Source organism: Sebastes fasciatus, chromosome 22, assembly GCF_043250625.1.
Source record: "Sebastes fasciatus isolate fSebFas1 chromosome 22, fSebFas1.pri, whole genome shotgun sequence".
In the NCBI taxonomy this organism is placed as follows: Eukaryota; Metazoa; Chordata; class Actinopteri; order Perciformes; family Sebastidae; genus Sebastes; species Sebastes fasciatus.
The window spans coordinates 8,582,863-8,602,863 of NC_133816.1; the positions used below are offsets into that span (position 1 = coordinate 8,582,863).

Here is a 20,001-nt window from a genome sequence, read left to right on the forward strand (position 1 = left end):
CACAACTGCCTCAACTACAACTGCAGCACCTACAACAACCGTAACTACGACTGCTTCAACTACAACTGCAGCACCTACAACAACCGTAACCACGACTGCTTCAACTACAACTGCAGCACCTACAACAACCGTAACTACGACTGCTTCAACTACAACTGCAGCACCTACAACAACCGTAACCACGACTGCTTCAACTACAACTGCAGCACCTACAACAGCTCTACCTGTGACTTTCAGATCTGTTCAAGACACATTTACAAATGACTTGCTGGATCCATCATCTACAGCTTTTATAAATCGAGCTTCAATGATAAAGAGACAGGTAAATTTCACCCTTAGAATAAAATCTGATGGTACACCTACTGAATTATTTCATGGGAGAGCTCAAGCACCCACTCAAAGAATTTAACACTTACTAGACAGTCTACATACTACTGTACATATATAAGGTCACTTATTCAAATTTCCAGTAGGAATTAATGACAGAGATATCAAGGTGAATATATCAAGACAAATATAACTACACCTTCAGCTCACTGTACTCGTATACGCACATTTTTTTTCCTGTTTCTCTAGCTTGAACCTCCTCTCAGCATGGCCTTCTCGTCCTTCCGCGCATTGAACGTGGTGTCATTCAGGTAATTTGTTGAGATTCACTGTGTTATCCTACAACTTAAGAATAGTGGCCTGAATCTGATATTTGAAACAATAATTTTTGTTTCTCCTTCTGCAGTAATGGATCAATCATCACCAACGCTTTACTTAGCTTTGTAAACACATCTGTTCCTGATAACACTCAGATTGCGAACACTTTGATCCAGGCAGCTTCAGACATCACCGGCTTTGACATTGAAATCAGCTCCATCAGCGTGAATGGCATATGTAAGCAATACTGAGTGCTACTTGATCAAAAATTTCAAAGGTTACACAACTGCTTGTTGAACTAATGTTTTGTTTCCTTTTTCTCCTCATTTACAGCTTCAAGTGGAGTAAGCCACAAGATCAGCCTCGTCACCGCATCCTGCCTGGTACTGTTGTCATGGCTACTGTCAAGCCAGCAATAGCATCAGTGCTGATTACCATTTGAATTGCCATTGAGACTGCGATCACTGGTAATAAAATGATTTTGTTGTCAGTAAAAATACAAGATTCTTATAGTAAATGTCTTGTACATCTTCGTTTCACATCTTCACAGCTTACTATTAAATATAACTTTGCATTGAATGGACACAATAATTACAGTGGATTAGGTATGTCTGTCGAACTGAACACATTTCTGTGAGGGAATGTCCAGGATCCTGGGCCAGACCGAATGACACAGCCAACTGGTCCATTGAATCATTACTAGAATAATAAACCAAACAATATAACATTAAGCCCTGGGATGTCAGAAAATAATGTGTTCTAGCAACATTTAACTTGTGACAGTTACTAATCCTGTTTTGTTTAGTCACGCCAAACAAGTAATCAAGTATAAGTAACAAATAAAACCAGCCACACTGAAGAGTAAAACCGTAAAATCACCTAGTAAATGCGAGATTTCACAGTGGACTTTTTGGGAAGTTAGTCTTCTTCAAAATAAAAGTAGATCTTTGTAATTTGTACAAGGAAGGATTAATCAAAATGCTGGGTTGTGTCTATGTTTTACTTTGAATTTAAATTGATCTCAATATTTTTTAGTCTCCATATGCATGTAAAATTCATGTTTAGGTTTCACTTGATACCACAGCATGGCATAACATGGCATAGCAATATCCCAGAGCATATTGTAAAGGGAACAAGTGTCTTAATGAAGGAACACATTTGGCTCATAATGGGCTGCACACCCCAACCGTGTACCAATGCATAGATTTTTATCATCATGATATACATGGTATATATGTCAGAGCAGAGCACTGTTCATTTTTTGATTTATACAAAGTGTAAGTATGTAATCATGCATAACTGTATTCTGTGAGATTTCTTTTAGTTTGTACAATTTCTATCAGAAACTTTACAATGATCAGAATACGCAATCTTTGAAGAATTTAAATTGTCTCTCATGTTATGTTTTGCAATTTTTTGTGGTAAATACAAAGTGTATCAGGGCATATTTAAGGTTAATTCATGTTAATGTTTAATTAAAGCACCACTGTTAATCAAAATCTACTGTGCCGTCCTATCATTAAATATCACAATAGCGTCTTCCGATCAGCTGGTCTCAGCCTTTGTTGTGTTAGTGAATCAGGTTTGTTCAAAAAGAGAGAACTGGGAGTGGTGTGTTTACTTTTCCTACGAGATTCTTTTATCTATTCAAACATGCCAGACAGCCTGAGAGATACATTCTTCTTCAATCACCTCAAACTCAAAGTATCCACCAGCATCAAAACCATCATCTGCCACTGTAAATTATTTTTTTGTAATGGCTCTCACAAAAAAAGAAGCATTTTAATAGACTTAAGGATAATAAAGTAAGAATAATGTTAACCATAAACCTTCTTAGAAACTTGCCATTTAACCATTATTTGCAACGCTCTCCGTTTTTAGGTTGACAAAGAAACCCCTCCTGTTATCTTAAAGGCAAGCCTAAATAGACTTTATAGGAGCAGAAACTGATGCAGTGGTCAATAATGAAGATATAAAGGTGTACATTACTTTCACAACATGACCAAAATAATTAAATTGTGAATTTGGGACACAAATACTTGTAAACTAGTATATACTGTAAGTTAGCAAGACACACATTTTTTGTCTTTATAACAGAAGTCAACATCTCTAATCTTTCTACCAAACAAAGATAAGGGCTAGAATTATGGTGTACTCTTTAATCTTTAGTCATTTCAATCTTGATTGTTATTTTTGAACAGCGACTACACCTTCCCAAAAAAAAGTTCATATACTAAACTGCACCGGTTTCTTCCAACCATAAAACAGCCTTAAAAAATCTAAAACACATTTTCATTTTTCAATCACTGCTAGGACAAAAAAGGAACCAATATCCCAAAAGATTCAAAACCCCAGCCAAAGGTGTCATGTCAAAGATCTATGTTACAGCACCGACCTAAAATTAGTCTATGTAACATCATGCTGAAGCACAACATAGTAGTAACAAGTATGAGTTATAAAGCCAACAAGTTGATCAATGATGTCTGTAATACAGCAATATCTATCTAAGTTAGCTAACATTAACTAGTGTTAGCCACCATTAGCCATTGGTAATACCAGACCAAGCAAGGCTCTAGCAGAAATTTGAGAGTTTTAGCAATTTGGGGAAATTCTGCAGTCAAAAATCATCATCATTGGGGCATTTTAATCGGCTGACCCCAGTATTTTTAGATTCAATATATTTTATTCAACTTAGGCCAACAAAATAAACAATTAAAGGATTGACTATGTCCCCACCACAACCTTGGACTAAAATCCTGGCTACCACCCTGCTCCTTTAGTGTATTGAATCGAACAAGGGGGTGTTATTGCATACAAATTCAACTTTTTATTTGTGAGATGAAGAATGTAACGTTTCTTTTCAAACTTTAGTCAAGTCAAACTTTATTTATATAGCATGTTTAAAAAACAACCGCAGTTGACCAAAGTGCTGAACATGTACATAATACCAATGAATACAAAGCAAGCAACAATAAACGTAATAAAAAAATAAACATAATGTGCACGTAATAGCAGTCATACTTTAGTCTGAGACTGCCCTCATCAAAATCACCAACGACCTCCTAATCGCAGTTGATTCCGGCCACATCTCCATCCCCATCCTCCTTGACCTCTCCGCAGCTTTTGACACAGTCTCCCAGTCCATCCTCCTCAACCACCTATCTGACCACCAAGGACTCACCGGAACAGCTCTCTCCTGGTTTCAATCATATCTCTCCAACAGAAAACAGTTCATCACCATCAGTGACTCCAGCTCCTCCCCAGCCCCAGTCAACCAAGGTGTGCCTCAAGGTTCTGTGCTTGGACCCCTCCTCTTCACCATCTACAAGCTCCCCCTCGGTCAGATTATCCGCCACCATGGTCTCAGTTTCAACTCCTACGCCGACGAAACACAGCTCTACCTCAGCACCAAGCCATCCACTCACCTCCCCCCTCAGTCCCTAGTCAACTGCCTGCATGAAATAAAAACATGGATGTCATCAAACCTTCTCAAACTCAACAGCAGCAAAACAGAGCTCATGGTTGTGGCCCCTAAGGCACTGCTCCGGAAGGTTGGAGATCTCCTCCTGGACATGGATGGCAGCTCCATCTGCCCATACTCCTAGGTCCGCAACCTAGGCGTCATCCTGGACTCCACCCTCTCATTTCAGTCACACATCAAATCCGTCACAAAAACCACCTTCTACCACCTCAAAAACATTTCCCGACTCCGGCCATCGCTCTCAGACTCCGTGGCAGAGACCTTTATCCATGCCTTCATCACCTCCAGTCTGGACTACTGCAATGGAGTCCTGTCTGGGGGTATCCAGCAAAGCCCTGGACAGGCTCCAGTATGTCCAAAACTCAGCTGCCAGGGTTCTCACCTGCACTAGGCCCTGGCAGCACATCACCCCTACACTCATCCATCTTCACTGGCTTCCAATCATCACCCATAAACCTTCGGTGACAGAGCCTTCAGCGTCGCAGCCCTCACCCTTTGGAACTCTCTCCTTCCCGAGATCAGAAATTCTTCATCCCTGGACACTTTCAAAAAAACACCTCAAGCACCACCTGTTCATCAAGGCCTATGACCTCTAACTCTTCCTACACATCATTCGTTATAATTACCTGGTTATATATATATATATTATTTTTTTTTCTCTGTTCTCTTTATCAGTATGATTTTGTGTGCCCGCTTTGTAAAGCATCCTTGGGTTTCTTTAAATGTGCTATATAAGTCCAATTTATTATTATTATTACTATTATTAGTCTTGCTTTCTGTAGTCACCTCCAATCTAGGTTAGCTACATGTTGTTTGACCAAGGTCTGGAATGAATAATTAAATAAGTAATTAAGTCTATATTTATATTCAAATGCCATTAATTGCTATAAATAGCTTAAAACATTACAAATATTTTTAAGTGTGTAACATCTAGCAGTGTGCCAAGCATGTAGAAGAACTACGGTGGCTGACGTGAAAACGCGAATGGCCCTCTCTAGAGCTGTTGAAGGAGTAGCGTAGGTTATTTGGAGAATACATGGTGCCTGGCTACGTGAAGAGAGGACCCGCTCCCTATGTAGATATAAACGCCTCCTTCTAAGGTAACGAAAACACTCTGACTCTTATGATGATTATACACTAAAGAAAACATACTTATTGATATTATATTCCATTTCTGCCAATAGGTGCCCCTAGACGCTACTCACTCAAGCACCTCTAGAGCTGAAACAATTAGTCAATTAATTGATTAGTTGATCAATTTTGATCATCTTGTCATTTATCATGGAAAGAGGCCAAATATGTCCTGGTTCCGGCCTTAAATTTGAAAACATTTTCTTTACTTTGTCTCATAAGATAGTAAAGGCCATTTGGTTACTTTGTGAACTGTTGTTGGGATAAAAGAAGCATCTGAAGAAGTCACCATGGGCTCTGGGAGCTTGTGATGGGCATTTTTATTACCTCCTTTAAGGCCTTGAAGGATGTTATGTTTTCACCGGCGTTTGTTTGTCTATCTGTCTGTCTGTCTGTCTGTCTGTTAGCAGGATTACTCCAAATGTTTGAGATGGATTTGAATAAAAAGTTTTGGAGAGGTGTGGTGTGGCACAATGAACAATCCATTAGATTTTGGTGGCAATCTGGATGTATATCCGGATTCAGGAATTTTTTTAAGAATTCAGATCAACCTGAGCATTAAGACCTCTGGGTATAACACATGCGCAGTGTGACTGATGATGCGTTGATGACGCATGACCCCGCCTTCTTCCTCCTTCTGAGAACAGAGAGATACATCTGTGGATGTGTGGCGAGACTCAGAGGTGCGGCGGGAGCTGCTGGCCTTCCGCGGTGAGAAAGAAAAAAGCAGTAGATGTCGGGATGACAGACAACGTAGTGTAACGTTATACAGACAAAACAAGGCTGCTGAATGAGAGATGCATCCGCCGACACATTACACAGTAATACACCGTGTTGATATTAAGCCGACCACCTCACGATACCGCCAGCTGTGATCTGTGATCTGTTTTTAAAGTCAGGCACCTTGGCGGAGGTATTCGCACTCCGAGTGCCATTCTAGTTGACTACTTATTTTTCCATTCTATAGGCCAAACGATTAATCACCCGACATAATCACAGCCCTATGGTGATCACAGAGCAGCGTTTTAGAATAGATGGGTTTCTGTGCAAAGTCATCACAGAGATGCGCACGCAGGTAGGGGGTAGAAAGCACAGCAAATCTAGCAGAGCCAAGCTGCATAGCAGAGATGACAAGGAGTTGTTGTGAAGTAAACTGCACCAACCACAGAAAAGATGGATTGAAAATGTTTAATATTCCGAGGGGATCACATGCCGTCGCTAAAAAACAGAGGGAGATTATGGATCCAGGCCTGATGGGCAAAAGCATTCTAATCACACAAGATGCGGGTGGTCATGGCGAGCTGTCATGCTCCACAGATCGATAAAAATGAACTGATCAACAACAGGGTGATCGACCCACACAATACGGAAATATCTATTTATATTTAGCGACTATGCCTTAAAATTTAAAAGTGATGCAAGACTTTGTTACGGCTCTTAATTGCTGTGACATTACGCAGTTACAGCGGGGGAAAGCTCACTCCGGTAGGCTATGCCGTAACGTTAAATTTTGAAGGGAAGACGTCTGGTAGTTTACCGGGGCAGCCGCTCCTCCTCTCCCGCGGACACAACAACAAGCAGCCGTGGAAGCTAACATTAGCTAACCTTCCTTTGAATTTGAATCGGACATATCAGCAATACTGCATTGATTTTTGGCGTTACGTTTCCAACCTGACGGCTAACCGCTAACGTTAGTTAGCAACCAGCAACACGCTATTAAATAGAGAGCCGTCAGGGGTCTAATGTTAATGTTCACCTGCCCGACATACAAAGAGTTGCTGTGTGAGTGGTTGTACTAATAACAAGACTAAAATCCAAGTCTCCAGTTTTATATACTAACGTTATACCTGTTGAGGAATCGCTAACGAAAAAATCAAGAGGGACTCACGCCTTGACTTGAACTCCAACCAGAGTGTCAACCAAACAGACCCTGGTCCCCCAAGTCAAATCACACTTATGTCTGATCTAACATTACCCATTCTATAACATGAGATAATAATAAACAAATCTCAGAATAATACATCATGTGATAATGGTATCTGGTGGTTGGACTCTGCATGGGTCTAGTATAGTCAACAAGAATGTACAAACAATGCGAAATCTACGTTGATTACAACGGCTGCATAAGCGGTTTTGCCCCCTGAATGCGCACGCACCCAGCAATGTTTGTATACAAGAAACCCGTCTATTGGTGCCTTCAAATGGGGTCGTGTCTGCCGTGTTCACGAGAAGAGTCCATATGAACGACCTCGTAAGTGTAAAGTTTCTGAAAGCTCCAAGTTCACGAGTTGTGACGTGTTTGTTGACGTTGTCAGAAATGGCGGAGGCCATGGAAGTTCATTTTTTGGTGCATAATAAGTGAGTATATTGTAATTTTAGTCGTATATTGTTTTCTTCGCAATTTTATAATATGTCTGAGGAAAATGTTGATTTTCCCAACTGACGAATACTTTTTCCTGTCATTATGCCTTTGCATTTCCTTCATTATGTTACCCACTTGCTAAATTGTTAGGCTCTGTGGCTTCTGGATACCAACAGTAACGTTAATATTGCCTTTGCTTAGCAGCAGTGTTCTCACAACTTACATACTTGTCAACCCTCACGATTTTCCCGGGAGACTCACGTTTGTCATCGCCATCTCCCGATTTCCTCCCAGGGTCACACTTATCCCGTTTTTCTCCAGATTTTCAATATTTTTTCCTTTTTCTTTATCTCAACCTGTTTCTGGCGCTGTACAGCGTGTATAAGCCCTACTGTTTCCACCCGGCCGACACTGTAGCTATGCTATACCAAATGTTGTTTCCCAGTGGAATAGAACTGCTCGCAAAAATTTAAAATAAAATGTATATATATATATATACAGTATATTAGTTATTTCAAATGAGTCCAGAATCCTATAGGATGTTTGTGCAAATGTCTTTAACTCAACATGTCCATGTTCACTTGCAGCGATAACTGAAACCTCTCTTCTCTGTTTTATCAAAGGAATTTGAAATGTACATCAGAACTCTTGAATCTCCTATTTTATTTGCTACATATACATTCAATTAATAACCGGGCGTTTTGATTTTGTTTCTTTCATATTTTCATATTTTTCTACGTTCCTTTGTATTCACAAAAATTCCCAAGTAAAGTGGAAAAACAAAAACCACCAGTGACTTCAATATTATGTTTCCTGAAGATATCAGAGCTGAATATCCGGACTTTATAATATATAACACAAAGCATGTTCCACAATTGGCCACAGTATCATTTAAAAAAAACCATTTTGGGGTACATCTTATTATCAGATTGTACTCCCAACACAATATACCTAATGCATCAGGTATAGTGTGTCTTGAGTACAAGTTATGTGAATGTAATAAGTAATGTATGTATATGTTATGTTCCAAATTCGCTGCATCAGTGCAGTGGTTATATTTAGGCCTATGAGTCATATGATTACTGCCTTCTGTCTGAATTATGAAAACCAACATAACCTTGACTCACAGTGACCTTTATGTAATGGAGGATCAAATCCACATTGTATAAAAGTTTTTAGCTGCATCATTGTCTTTGTTTGTTTTTTTTCCTGTTGAGCAGAATTTGTATTGTGCAGTTTTGGAAGTACGAGACAAAACTAATCTGCCATGAATGAATGCATAAGTCATGCGTCAACAATGTTTGAATGACAGGTGACTTAAGGAGGTTCAATGCAAAAACAACACAGGGATAGACTACACAGCTAAAGACGTCACTGAAACTACAAGCTAAGCATCCTGATGATAAACTGTAAAAATAGAATAGAAGGATAGATGGAAACTGCATATTAATTATAATGCTGGACAATGTAAGCTTACTTTGAAAGAAAAAAGTAAAGCTTTACAGAAACATATTATTTAAGTTGTTTAAGACACTTCATAAAAAACATAAACCAGACAAACCTGATCTTAAAAAAATGTTTGGGTAGGAGCACTTCCTGGACTCAACTAGAGTTTATTTGAGGTGCTCTCTGGATAAAGATACATGTAGACACAAAAATCACAAGAAAACTCCAAGGCACGCACATTTTAAACCTTTAAAATGCCTTTATTGTCATGGCATAGTCATGTTAGACCTAAAAGCAAACTCTGATGCGTTTCAGTACCAAGCTTTTGTTGGGGGCACTAAAACGAAGCGTTTGAGACAGAGGGTGGATAGAGTTATATTCAGACAGACAGTATGAGAAAAATAAAGTTTTTTTAACATTACAATTTTTAATGTTCTAGTATAAACCCAAAATAAAAAAGAATGAACCTGAAAATGATCATGATATGTCTCCTTTAAAAATGTTTTACATTTAACATGGTGAACCCTGCAGAAAGCCTGTATAAGCAGCTGTAGTGCTTATACAGCAACAAAATGCTGCAGTTGTTGTTTTTTCGTTTTATGTGTCCATATAAATTTGATTGTACTTGTGTTGTATTGTATTGTATTGTATTGTATATCTCTATATATATTTCCTCCAATAACTTCAAATACCAAAAACAATATTTGTTCAATATGTATGAATGTGCTATTCTTTTTTTTGTTTTTTTGCATTTCTTCCCACACCATTACCACGTCACTAGAAATCTATATTGATTTGTTTGTTCTAATGTACTGTTACACTGGAGGAACAGCAACCGGTTTCACAGGACAAAAGGAGGGATTATGCCATGATACTGAGCCAAGAAACTGACAAATTGACACCGGAAAGCCTGCCTGTTCATCACTAAGGTGTAACAACATATCTGAAAAATTTATCATCTATGAATCACGTCATCAGCATTTATTCCACTCCAATATAAAGGCCTTAATAGATGTGGACGGTCACATCTGGTGAAAGGTTTGCAATATCACAGATGTGATTGTAAACGGGACTGAATTAAAAGAAACTGAAATACTTTAAAACATTAAAAGCAGATAGAAAGGGGGAATTTATAACTTTTCATCTTATATCTTTTCATTTTGGGTAAGTACATTTTTAATTTTATAGGCTTTTGTACATGTAAACATGGTGCTGTGTGAGAGAGAAAGACAGAGAGCATGCATGTGTCTGTGGAATTTTTTTGAGTTGATTTATTCATTGTATCAATACATCTTATTATCATATATTTCTTACTTTTAGGAAAAGTTCATGCATTTCTATTTCATTACAAATGATATGTCATTATAACATATTTAAAGTGACAATAAGCGATTGTCACATGAAGTCATTAACATTTTTTATTGTGTTGTGAAATGCTGTTGTAGGGTTCTCTTTAACTGATATTATATTTTTATCCACATTAAAAGTGCTGTATAATTTTTTTCCCCATCTGTACTTACATGGCACATGTACCCTTTCTTTACGCAGTTTTGTTAAAATGCACTGTTTTAGATACAAGCACACTAACACCCTATTATCAAATTCAGTTAAAAAAATTAATATGAAAAAATTAAAGTAAAATGTGATGCATGTGGTTGATGGTTGAACAGTTTTTGTATTTTGTCAGAACGCCAAAAAAATTAAAATGTTGTACAATATATTGAAACATAGATGACTTTTACAGAAGTGAAAGTTTCATTTTATCACACTTGTTTTAAAGTATAAAAGCTATTTGGTTCAGGACATGGATTACTATGAGGTGTACACATATTGTATTATATATCAAACCGTCTCCTTTTGAATGTTTTGTGCCCCTTGCGATATCAAGACTCAACATACTGCTATAGCGAATACTGTTATTTGCAGATTGGATACTGTGTACTACTTAAAAAGTAATAATTCTAGTCATTAGTAACTGTAGTGCAAAAGGTTTTGACATGCTGTTTCTGTGAGTAAGTGTCTGTATTGTTTGAATTTCTAGAATCAAAAGAAAACCAGGATGGGTGTCGGACGGATCATATCAATTTTCCTGATTATAATAGGTAAGCTGTGTGATGTTAAACCAATTGGCTTTGAAGGTTCTTGATAGAAAATAATGGAAAAGGTGTAGGGCAAAACACAACATGAAGTTGAGGTGAAATTCTTTTCTACACCTCATCCTGTATTTTTTATAAAGACACATCCAAGTCAAGTATCATCTTTAGATAACGATGAGTCAATAACGGCAAAAGGTAACTTGTGTTTTAGTAATCCTTTCTTTTGGTACTTTTTAGCTGCAGCAACACTTGCTGCTGCACAAACACAAACAACACCACCATCAACAACAACACCATCAACAACAACAACAACACCAGCAACAACAACAACAACAACAACAACACCAACAACAATAGCACCAACAATAACAACAACACCAACAACAACACCACCTTCAACAACACCAACAACAACTCCATCAACAGCAACGCAATCAACAACAACAACAACACCACCATCATCAACAACAACAACACCATCAACAACAACATTAACACCAATGACAACAATGTCAACAACACCACCACCAACAACAACAACAACACCACCATCATCAACAACAACAACAACAACAACACCATCAACAACAACACCAACAGCACCACCACCAACACCAATAACAACGCCATCAACAACAGCACCAACAACAACAACACCACCACCACCACCAACAACAACAACAACAACAACAACAGCACCACCAACAACAACAACAACAACAACACAATCAACAACAGTACCACCAACAACAACAACAGCAACAGCAACAGCAACAATAACAACACCATCAACATCAACATCACCAACAACAACAACACCAACAACACCATCATCATCATCAACAACAACAACAACAACAACACCATCATTAACAACAACACCAACAACAACAGCATCAACAGCAACAACAACACCATCGACAACAACAGCACCAACAACAACACCAATAACAACACTGTCGTCAACAACAACACCAACAACGACAGCACCACCAACAACAACACCAACAATAACAACACCAACAACAACAACAGCAACAACAACAGCAACAACAACACCAACAGCAGCAACAACACCAACAACAACACAATCAACAACAACAGTACCAACAACACCTGCAACAACAACGCCAACAACAACAACAGCAACAACAACACCATCAACAACAACAATAGCACCACCAACAACAACAACAACGACAACACCATCAACAACAGCACCAACAACACCATCAACAACAACACCACCAATGTCAACAACAACACCAACACCAACAACAACAACTGCAACAGCACCAACAACAACACCGACAACAACACAAACAACAGCAGCAACAACAGCAACAACTACAGCAACACCAACAACAACATCAGCAACACCAACAACAACACCAACAACAACAATAACCACACCATCAACAACAACAACAGCACCAACACCAACATCAACAACAACGACAACACCATCAGCAACAACAATAGCACCAACAACAACGACACCAACAACACCATCATCAACAACAACGACAACACCATCATCAACAACAGCAACAACAACACCATCAACAACAACAACACCAATGTCAACAACACCAACACCAACAACAGCAACACCAACAACAACATCAGCAACAACAACAACAACATCACCAACACCAACAACAACAACACCATCAACAACAACAGCACAAACAACAACACCAACATCAACAACGACAACACCATCAGCAACAACAACACCATCAACAACACCAATGTCAACAACAACACCAACAACAACAACTGCAACAGCACCACCACCACCAACAACAACACCATCAACAACACAAACAACAGCAGCAACAACAACAGCTACACCACCACCAACAACAACAACAACATCAACAACACCAACAACAGCACCAACAACAACAACACCATCATCAACAACAACACCATCAACAACAACAGCACCAACAACAACAACACCACCACCATCAACAACAACAGCAACAACACCACCTACAACATCAACAGCACCACCACCACCAACAACAACAACAGCAACAACAACAACACCACCACCAACAACAACAACACCACCATCAACAACAACAGCAACAACAACACCACCACCTACAACATCAACAGCACCACCTCCAACAACAACACCAACAACAACTCCAACAACACCATCAACAGCAACAACAACAACACCAACGTCAACAACACCACCACCACCACCAACAACAACTCCAACAACTCCAACAACAGCACCAACAACAACACCAATAACACCACCGTCAACACCAACAACGACAGCACCAACAACAACAACACCAATAACAACAACTGCAACAGCACCAACAACAACAACACCATCATCATCATCAACAACAACAACAACTCCAACAGCACCACCAACAACAACAACACCATCAACAACACAAACAGCAGCAACAGCAACAACAGCTACACCACCACCAACAACAACATCAACAACACCAACAACAGCACCAACAACAACAACACCATCAACAACAACAGCACCACCAACAACAACACCAACAACACCACCATCAACAACAACAGCAACAACACCACCTACAACATCAACAGCACCACCAACAACAACAACAGCAACAACAACAACAACACCAACAACAACAACAACACCACCAACAACACCACCATCAACAACAACAACAACACCACCTACAACATCAACAGCACCACCTCCAACAACAACAACACCATCAACAACATCAACAGCAATAACAACAATATCAACTACATCACCACCAACAACAAGACCATCTACAACAACAACAACACCAACAACAACAGCACCAACAACAACGTCAACAACACCACCACCAACAACAACAACAACACCTACAACAACAACAACAACAACAACACCAACAACAACAACAACAACAACAACAACACCAACAACATCAACAGCACCACCTCCAACAACAACAACACCAACAACAACTCCTACAACACCATCAACACCAACACCAACAACTGCAACAGCACCACCAACAACAACACCATCAACAACACAAACAACAGCAGCAACAACAGCAACAACTACAGCAACAACAACAACAACAACATCAGCAACACCAACAACAACACCAACAACAACAATAACCACACCATCAACAACAACAGCACCAACACCAACATCAACAACAACACCATCAGCAACAACAACACCATCAACAACAACAATAGCACCAACAACAACGACACCAACAACACCATCATCAACAACAACGACAACACCATCAACAACAGCAACAACAACACCATCAACAACAACAACACCAATGTCAACAACACCAACACCAACAACAACAACTGCAACAGCACCAACAACAACAACACCATCAACAACACAAACAACAGCAGCAACAACAGCAACAACAGCAACACCAACAACAACATCAGCAACACCAACAACAACACCAACAACAACAACACCATCAACAACAACAGCACAAACAACAACACCAACATCAACAACGACACCATCAGCAACAACAACACCATCAACAACACCAATGTCAACAACAACACCAACAACAACAACTGCAACAGCACCACCAACAACAACAACACCATCAACAACACAAACAGCAGCAACAACAACAGCTACACCACCACCAACAACAACAACATCAACAACACCAACAACAGCACCAACAACAACAACAACACCATCATCAACAACAACACCATCAACAACAACAGCACCACCAACAACACCAACAACACCACCATCAACAACAACAGCAACAACAACACCACCTACAACATCAACAGCACCACCACCTCCAACAACAACAACAACACCAACAACAACTCCAACAACACCATCAACAGCAACAACAACAACACCAACGTCAACAACACCACCACCACCAACAACAACTCCAACAACAACAACAGCACCAACAACAACACCAATAACACCACCGTCAACAACAACACCAACAACGACAGCACCACCAACAACAACACCACCAATAACAACACCAACAACAACAACAGCAACAACAACACCAACAACACCAACAACAACACAATCAACAACAACAGTACCAACAACACCAGCAACAACAACGCCAACAACAACAGCGACACCATCGACAACAACAGCAACAACAACACCATCAACAACAATAGCACCAACAACAGCGACACCAACAACACCATCATCAACAACAACGACAACACCATCAACAACAACAACACCACCAATGTCAACAACAACACCAACACCAACAACAACAACTGCAACAGCACCAACAACAACACCATCAACAACACAAACAACAGCAGCAACAACAGCAACAACTACAGCAACACCAACAACAACATCAGCAACACCAACAACAACAATAACCACACCATCAACAACAACAACAGCACCAACACCAACATCAACAACGACAACACCATCAGCAACAACACCATCAACAACAACAATAGCACCAACAACAACGACACCAACAACACCATCATCAACAACAACGACAACACCATCAACAACAGCAACAACAACACCATCAACAACAGCAACACCAATGTCAACAACAACACCAACACCAACAACAACTGCAACAGCACCAACAACAACACCAACAACAACAACACCATCAACAACACAAACAACAACAGCAACAACAGCAATAACAGCAACACCAACAACAACATCAGCAACACCAACAACAACACCAACACCATCAACAGCACAAACAACAACATCAACAACGACAACACCATCAGCAACAACAACACCATCAACAACACCAATGTCAACAACAACAATAACAACACCAACAACAACAACTGCAACAGCACAAACAACAACAACAACACCATCAACAACACAAACAACAGCAGCAACAGCAACAACAACAGCTACACCACCACCACCAACAACAACAACAACAACATCAACAACACCAACAACAGCACCAACAACAACAACACCATCATCAACAACAGCACCAACAACAACAGCAACAACACCACCTACAACATCAACAGCACCACCACCACCACCAACAACAACAGCAACAACAACACCAACAACAACAACACCACCACCACCAACAACAACACCACCATCAACAACAACACCACCATCAACAACAACAGCAACAACAACACCACCTACAACATCAACAGCACCACCTCCAACAACAACAACAACACCAACAACAACTCCAACAACACCATCAACAGCAACAACAACAACACCAACGTCAACAACACCACCACCACCAACAACAACTCCAACAACAACTCCAACAACAACACCATCGACAACAACAGCACCAACAACAACACCAATAACACCACCGTCAACAACAACACCAACAACGACAGCACCAACAACAACACCAATAACAACAACTGCAACAGCACCAACAACAACACCACCACCACCATCATCAACAACAACAACAACAACAACAACTGCAACAGCAACAACAACAACAACAACAACACCATCAACAACACAAACAACAGCAGCAACAGCAACAACAACAGCTACACCACCACCAACAACAACAACATCAACAACACCAACAACAGCACCAACAACAACAACACCATCATCAACAACAACACCATCAACAACAACAGCACCACCACCAACAACAACACCAACAACACCACCATCAACAACAACAGCAACAACACCACCTACAACATCAACAGCACCACCACCAACAACAACAACAACACCACCAACAACACCACCATCAACAACAACAGCAACAACAACACCACCTACAACATCAACAGCACCACCTCCAACAACAACAACACCAACAACAACAACACCAACAACAACAACACCATCAACAACATCAACAGCAATAACAACAATATCAACTACATCACCACCAACAACAACACCATCTACAACAACAACAACACCAACAACAACAGCACCAACAACAACACCAACAACAACACCATCATCAACAACGTCAACAACAACACCACCACCACCAACAACAACAACAACACCTACAACATCAACAGCAGCACCAACAACAACAACAACAACACCACCACCACCAACAACAACAACAACACCACCAACAACAACAACAACACCAACAACACCACCTACAACATCAACAGCACCACCTCCAACAACAACAACAACAACAACACCAACGTCAACAACGCCACCAACAATAACTCCAACAACAACAGCGACAACAACAACATCATCGACAACAACAGCACCAACAACAACACCAATAACACCACCGTCAACAACAACACCAACAACAACACCATCAACAACAACGACGACAACACCATCAACAACAACTATAGCACCAACAACAACGACACCAACAACACCATCATCATCAACAACGACAACACCATCAACAACAGCACCAACAACACCATCAACAACAGCAACACCATCAACAACAGCACCAACAACAACACCAATAACAACACCATCAACAACATCAACAGCAATAACAACAATATCAACTACATCACCAACAACAACACCATCTACAACAACAACAACAACAACAGCACCACCAACAACAACACCAACAACACCAACAACACCACCTACAACATCAACAGCACCACCTCCAACAACAACAACAACAACACCAACAACAACAGCGACAACAACAACATCATCGACAACAACAGCACCAACAACAACACCAATAACACCACCGTCAACAACAACACCAACAACAACACCAACAACAACACCATCAACAACAACAACAACACCATCAACAACTATAGCACCAACAACAACGACACCAACAACACCATCATCATCAACAATGACAACACCATCAACAACAGCAACAACAACACCATCAACAACAGCACCAACAACAACACCATCGACAACAGCACCACCACCAACAACAACACCATCATCAACAACAACGACAACACCATCAACAACAGCAACAACAACACCATCAACAACAGCACCAACAACACCATCAACAACAGCACCAACAACAACACCAATAACAACACCATCAACAACAACACCAATAACAACATCAACAACTCCAACAACTCCAACAACAACAGCGACAACAGCACCATCGACAACAACAACACCAATAACACCACCGTCAACAACACCAACAACAACACCACCAACAACAACACCATCAACAACAACGCCAACAACACCATCAGCAACAACACCATCAACAACAGCACCAACAACAACACCATCAACAACAGCACCAACAACACCATCAACAACAGCACCAACAACAACACCAATAACAACACCATCAACAACAACACCAATAACAACAATATCAACATCACCACCAACAACAACAACAACAACACCATCAACAACAACAACACCACCAACGTCAACAACACCACCAACACCATCGACAACAACAGCACCAACAACACCAACAACACCACCATCAACAACAACAGCAACAACAACAACAGCACCACCACCAACAACAACAACAACACCAACAACAACAACAACACCAACAACAACTCCAACAACACCACCAACAACAACTCCAACAACAACTCCAACAACAACAGCGACAACAACAGTACCATCGACAACAACAACACCAACAACAACACCATCAACAACAACAACGCCAACAACACCATCAACAACAGCACCAACAACAATACCATCAACAACAACAGCACCAACAACAACACCATCAACAACAGCAACAGCAATAACAACAATATTAACTACATCACCAACAACAACACCATCTACAACAACACCAACAACAACAGCACCAACGACAACACCACCAACAACAACACCATCATCAACAACAACACCATCAACAACAACAACAACGTCAACAACAACACCAACAACAATAACAACACCATCAACAACAACAGCACCAACAACAACAACACCAACAGAAACAACAACAACACCACCACCACCAACAACACCAACAACAACACCATCAACAACAGCAACAACAACACCAACAGCAACAACACCACCACCACCACCAACAACAACAACAACAACAGCAACAGCAACGCCAACAACACCAATAACATCAACAACAGCAACACCAACACCAACAGCAACAACAACACCAACACCAACAACACCAATAACATCAACAACAGCAACACCAACACCAACAGCAACAGCAACAACAACAACAACACCAATAACATCAACAACAACAACAACACCAACAACAACACCACCAATAACAGAAACAACACCAACACCAACAACAACAACAGCAACAACACCACCAATAACATCAACAACACCAACACCAACAACATCAACAGCAACAACAACAGCAACAACAACAACAGCAACAACAACACCAACAACACCAACAACACCAACAACAACAGCTCCACCTCAAACTTTTGGTGTCAGATTGGGCTTGAGCGAACCTTTTACACCTGCCCTTGCTGACATCAGCAGCAGTGAATCCAGAAGACTTTCAAGACGAATTGAAGAACCAGTGAGTGCATTTTCAAATTGTACCTTCCTCTTTGACTGTTTCAGTGTTGTGAATGAAGGATTGGACAGAATGCTTTTGTTAAAAGACAAATCTGTTAAGATGAAAATTAATTTCAGCATTTTTTTTCAAATATCATTGTATTTCTGTGTAATTTCATTTAAAGAACATTATCGTTGACAGCTTCTCAAGGTCTTTCAATTTTGCTTTCTTTTTGCAGTGTAATCAGATATACAGACCTAATCCAGGTTTTTCCAGATGCAGAGTGACTGGTTTCAGGTAAAAACATTTTCTTGAGTGTTTCTCTGATTTTACATTACA

The 20,001-nt window shown here is 40.1% G+C and overlaps 4 protein-coding genes across 4 annotated transcripts in view; all 4 read left to right on the forward strand.

Moving 5' to 3' along the window:
* LOC141760718 (uncharacterized) overlaps window positions 1-2,010 on the forward strand; it is a 2,911-nt gene extending 901 nt beyond the window's left edge. The window contains exons 3-6 of the mRNA XM_074623768.1: window positions 1-322; window positions 577-638; window positions 734-882; window positions 979-2,010. The exon at window positions 1-322 is cut by the window's left edge and continues 37 nt beyond it. Coding sequence (XP_074479869.1) covers window positions 1-322; window positions 577-638; window positions 734-882; window positions 979-1,064 — 619 coding nt within the window. The 3' untranslated portion in view covers window positions 1,065-2,010. The remainder of the gene's footprint in view (window positions 323-576; window positions 639-733; window positions 883-978) is intronic.
* LOC141761190 (uncharacterized) overlaps window positions 1-19,905 on the forward strand; it is a 32,048-nt gene extending 12,143 nt beyond the window's left edge. The window contains exons 3-5 of the mRNA XM_074624521.1: window positions 11,463-11,696; window positions 13,998-14,745; window positions 19,901-19,905. Of these exons, the coding sequence (XP_074480622.1) occupies window positions 11,463-11,696; window positions 13,998-14,745; window positions 19,901-19,905 (987 nt within the window). The remainder of the gene's footprint in view (window positions 1-11,462; window positions 11,697-13,997; window positions 14,746-19,900) is intronic.
* Window positions 2,299-19,905, forward strand: LOC141761193 (uncharacterized). Its single transcript, XM_074624524.1, has 8 exons — window positions 2,299-2,383; window positions 3,766-4,196; window positions 4,296-4,438; window positions 15,158-16,073; window positions 16,236-16,709; window positions 16,989-17,391; window positions 18,076-18,447; window positions 19,901-19,905. The coding sequence occupies exons 1-8, from the start codon at window positions 2,299-2,301 to the stop codon at window positions 19,903-19,905; spliced, it is 2,829 nt and encodes a 942-aa protein (XP_074480625.1).
* Window positions 2,299-20,001, forward strand: part of LOC141761192 (uncharacterized) — a 34,972-nt gene continuing 17,269 nt past the window's right edge. Inside the window, exons 1-4 of the mRNA XM_074624523.1 lie at window positions 2,299-2,383; window positions 3,766-4,196; window positions 4,296-4,438; window positions 18,599-19,588. Coding sequence (XP_074480624.1) covers window positions 2,299-2,383; window positions 3,766-4,196; window positions 4,296-4,438; window positions 18,599-19,588 — 1,649 coding nt within the window. The remainder of the gene's footprint in view (window positions 2,384-3,765; window positions 4,197-4,295; window positions 4,439-18,598; window positions 19,589-20,001) is intronic.

Bases quoted from the DNA above. Each gene is read 5' to 3' on its own strand.
- LOC141761193 (XM_074624524.1), top strand. From the start codon at position 2,299: ATGCCAGACAGCCTGAGAGATACATTCTTCTTCAATCACCTCAAACTC. The intron at 16,074-16,235 runs AACAGCTACACC...AACAACAACAGC, and splicing joins ACAGCAGCAACAGCAACAAC to AACAACAACACCAACAACAA. The intron at 17,392-18,075 runs GCGACAACAACA...CCATCGACAACA, and splicing joins CAATAACTCCAACAACAACA to GCACCACCACCAACAACAAC.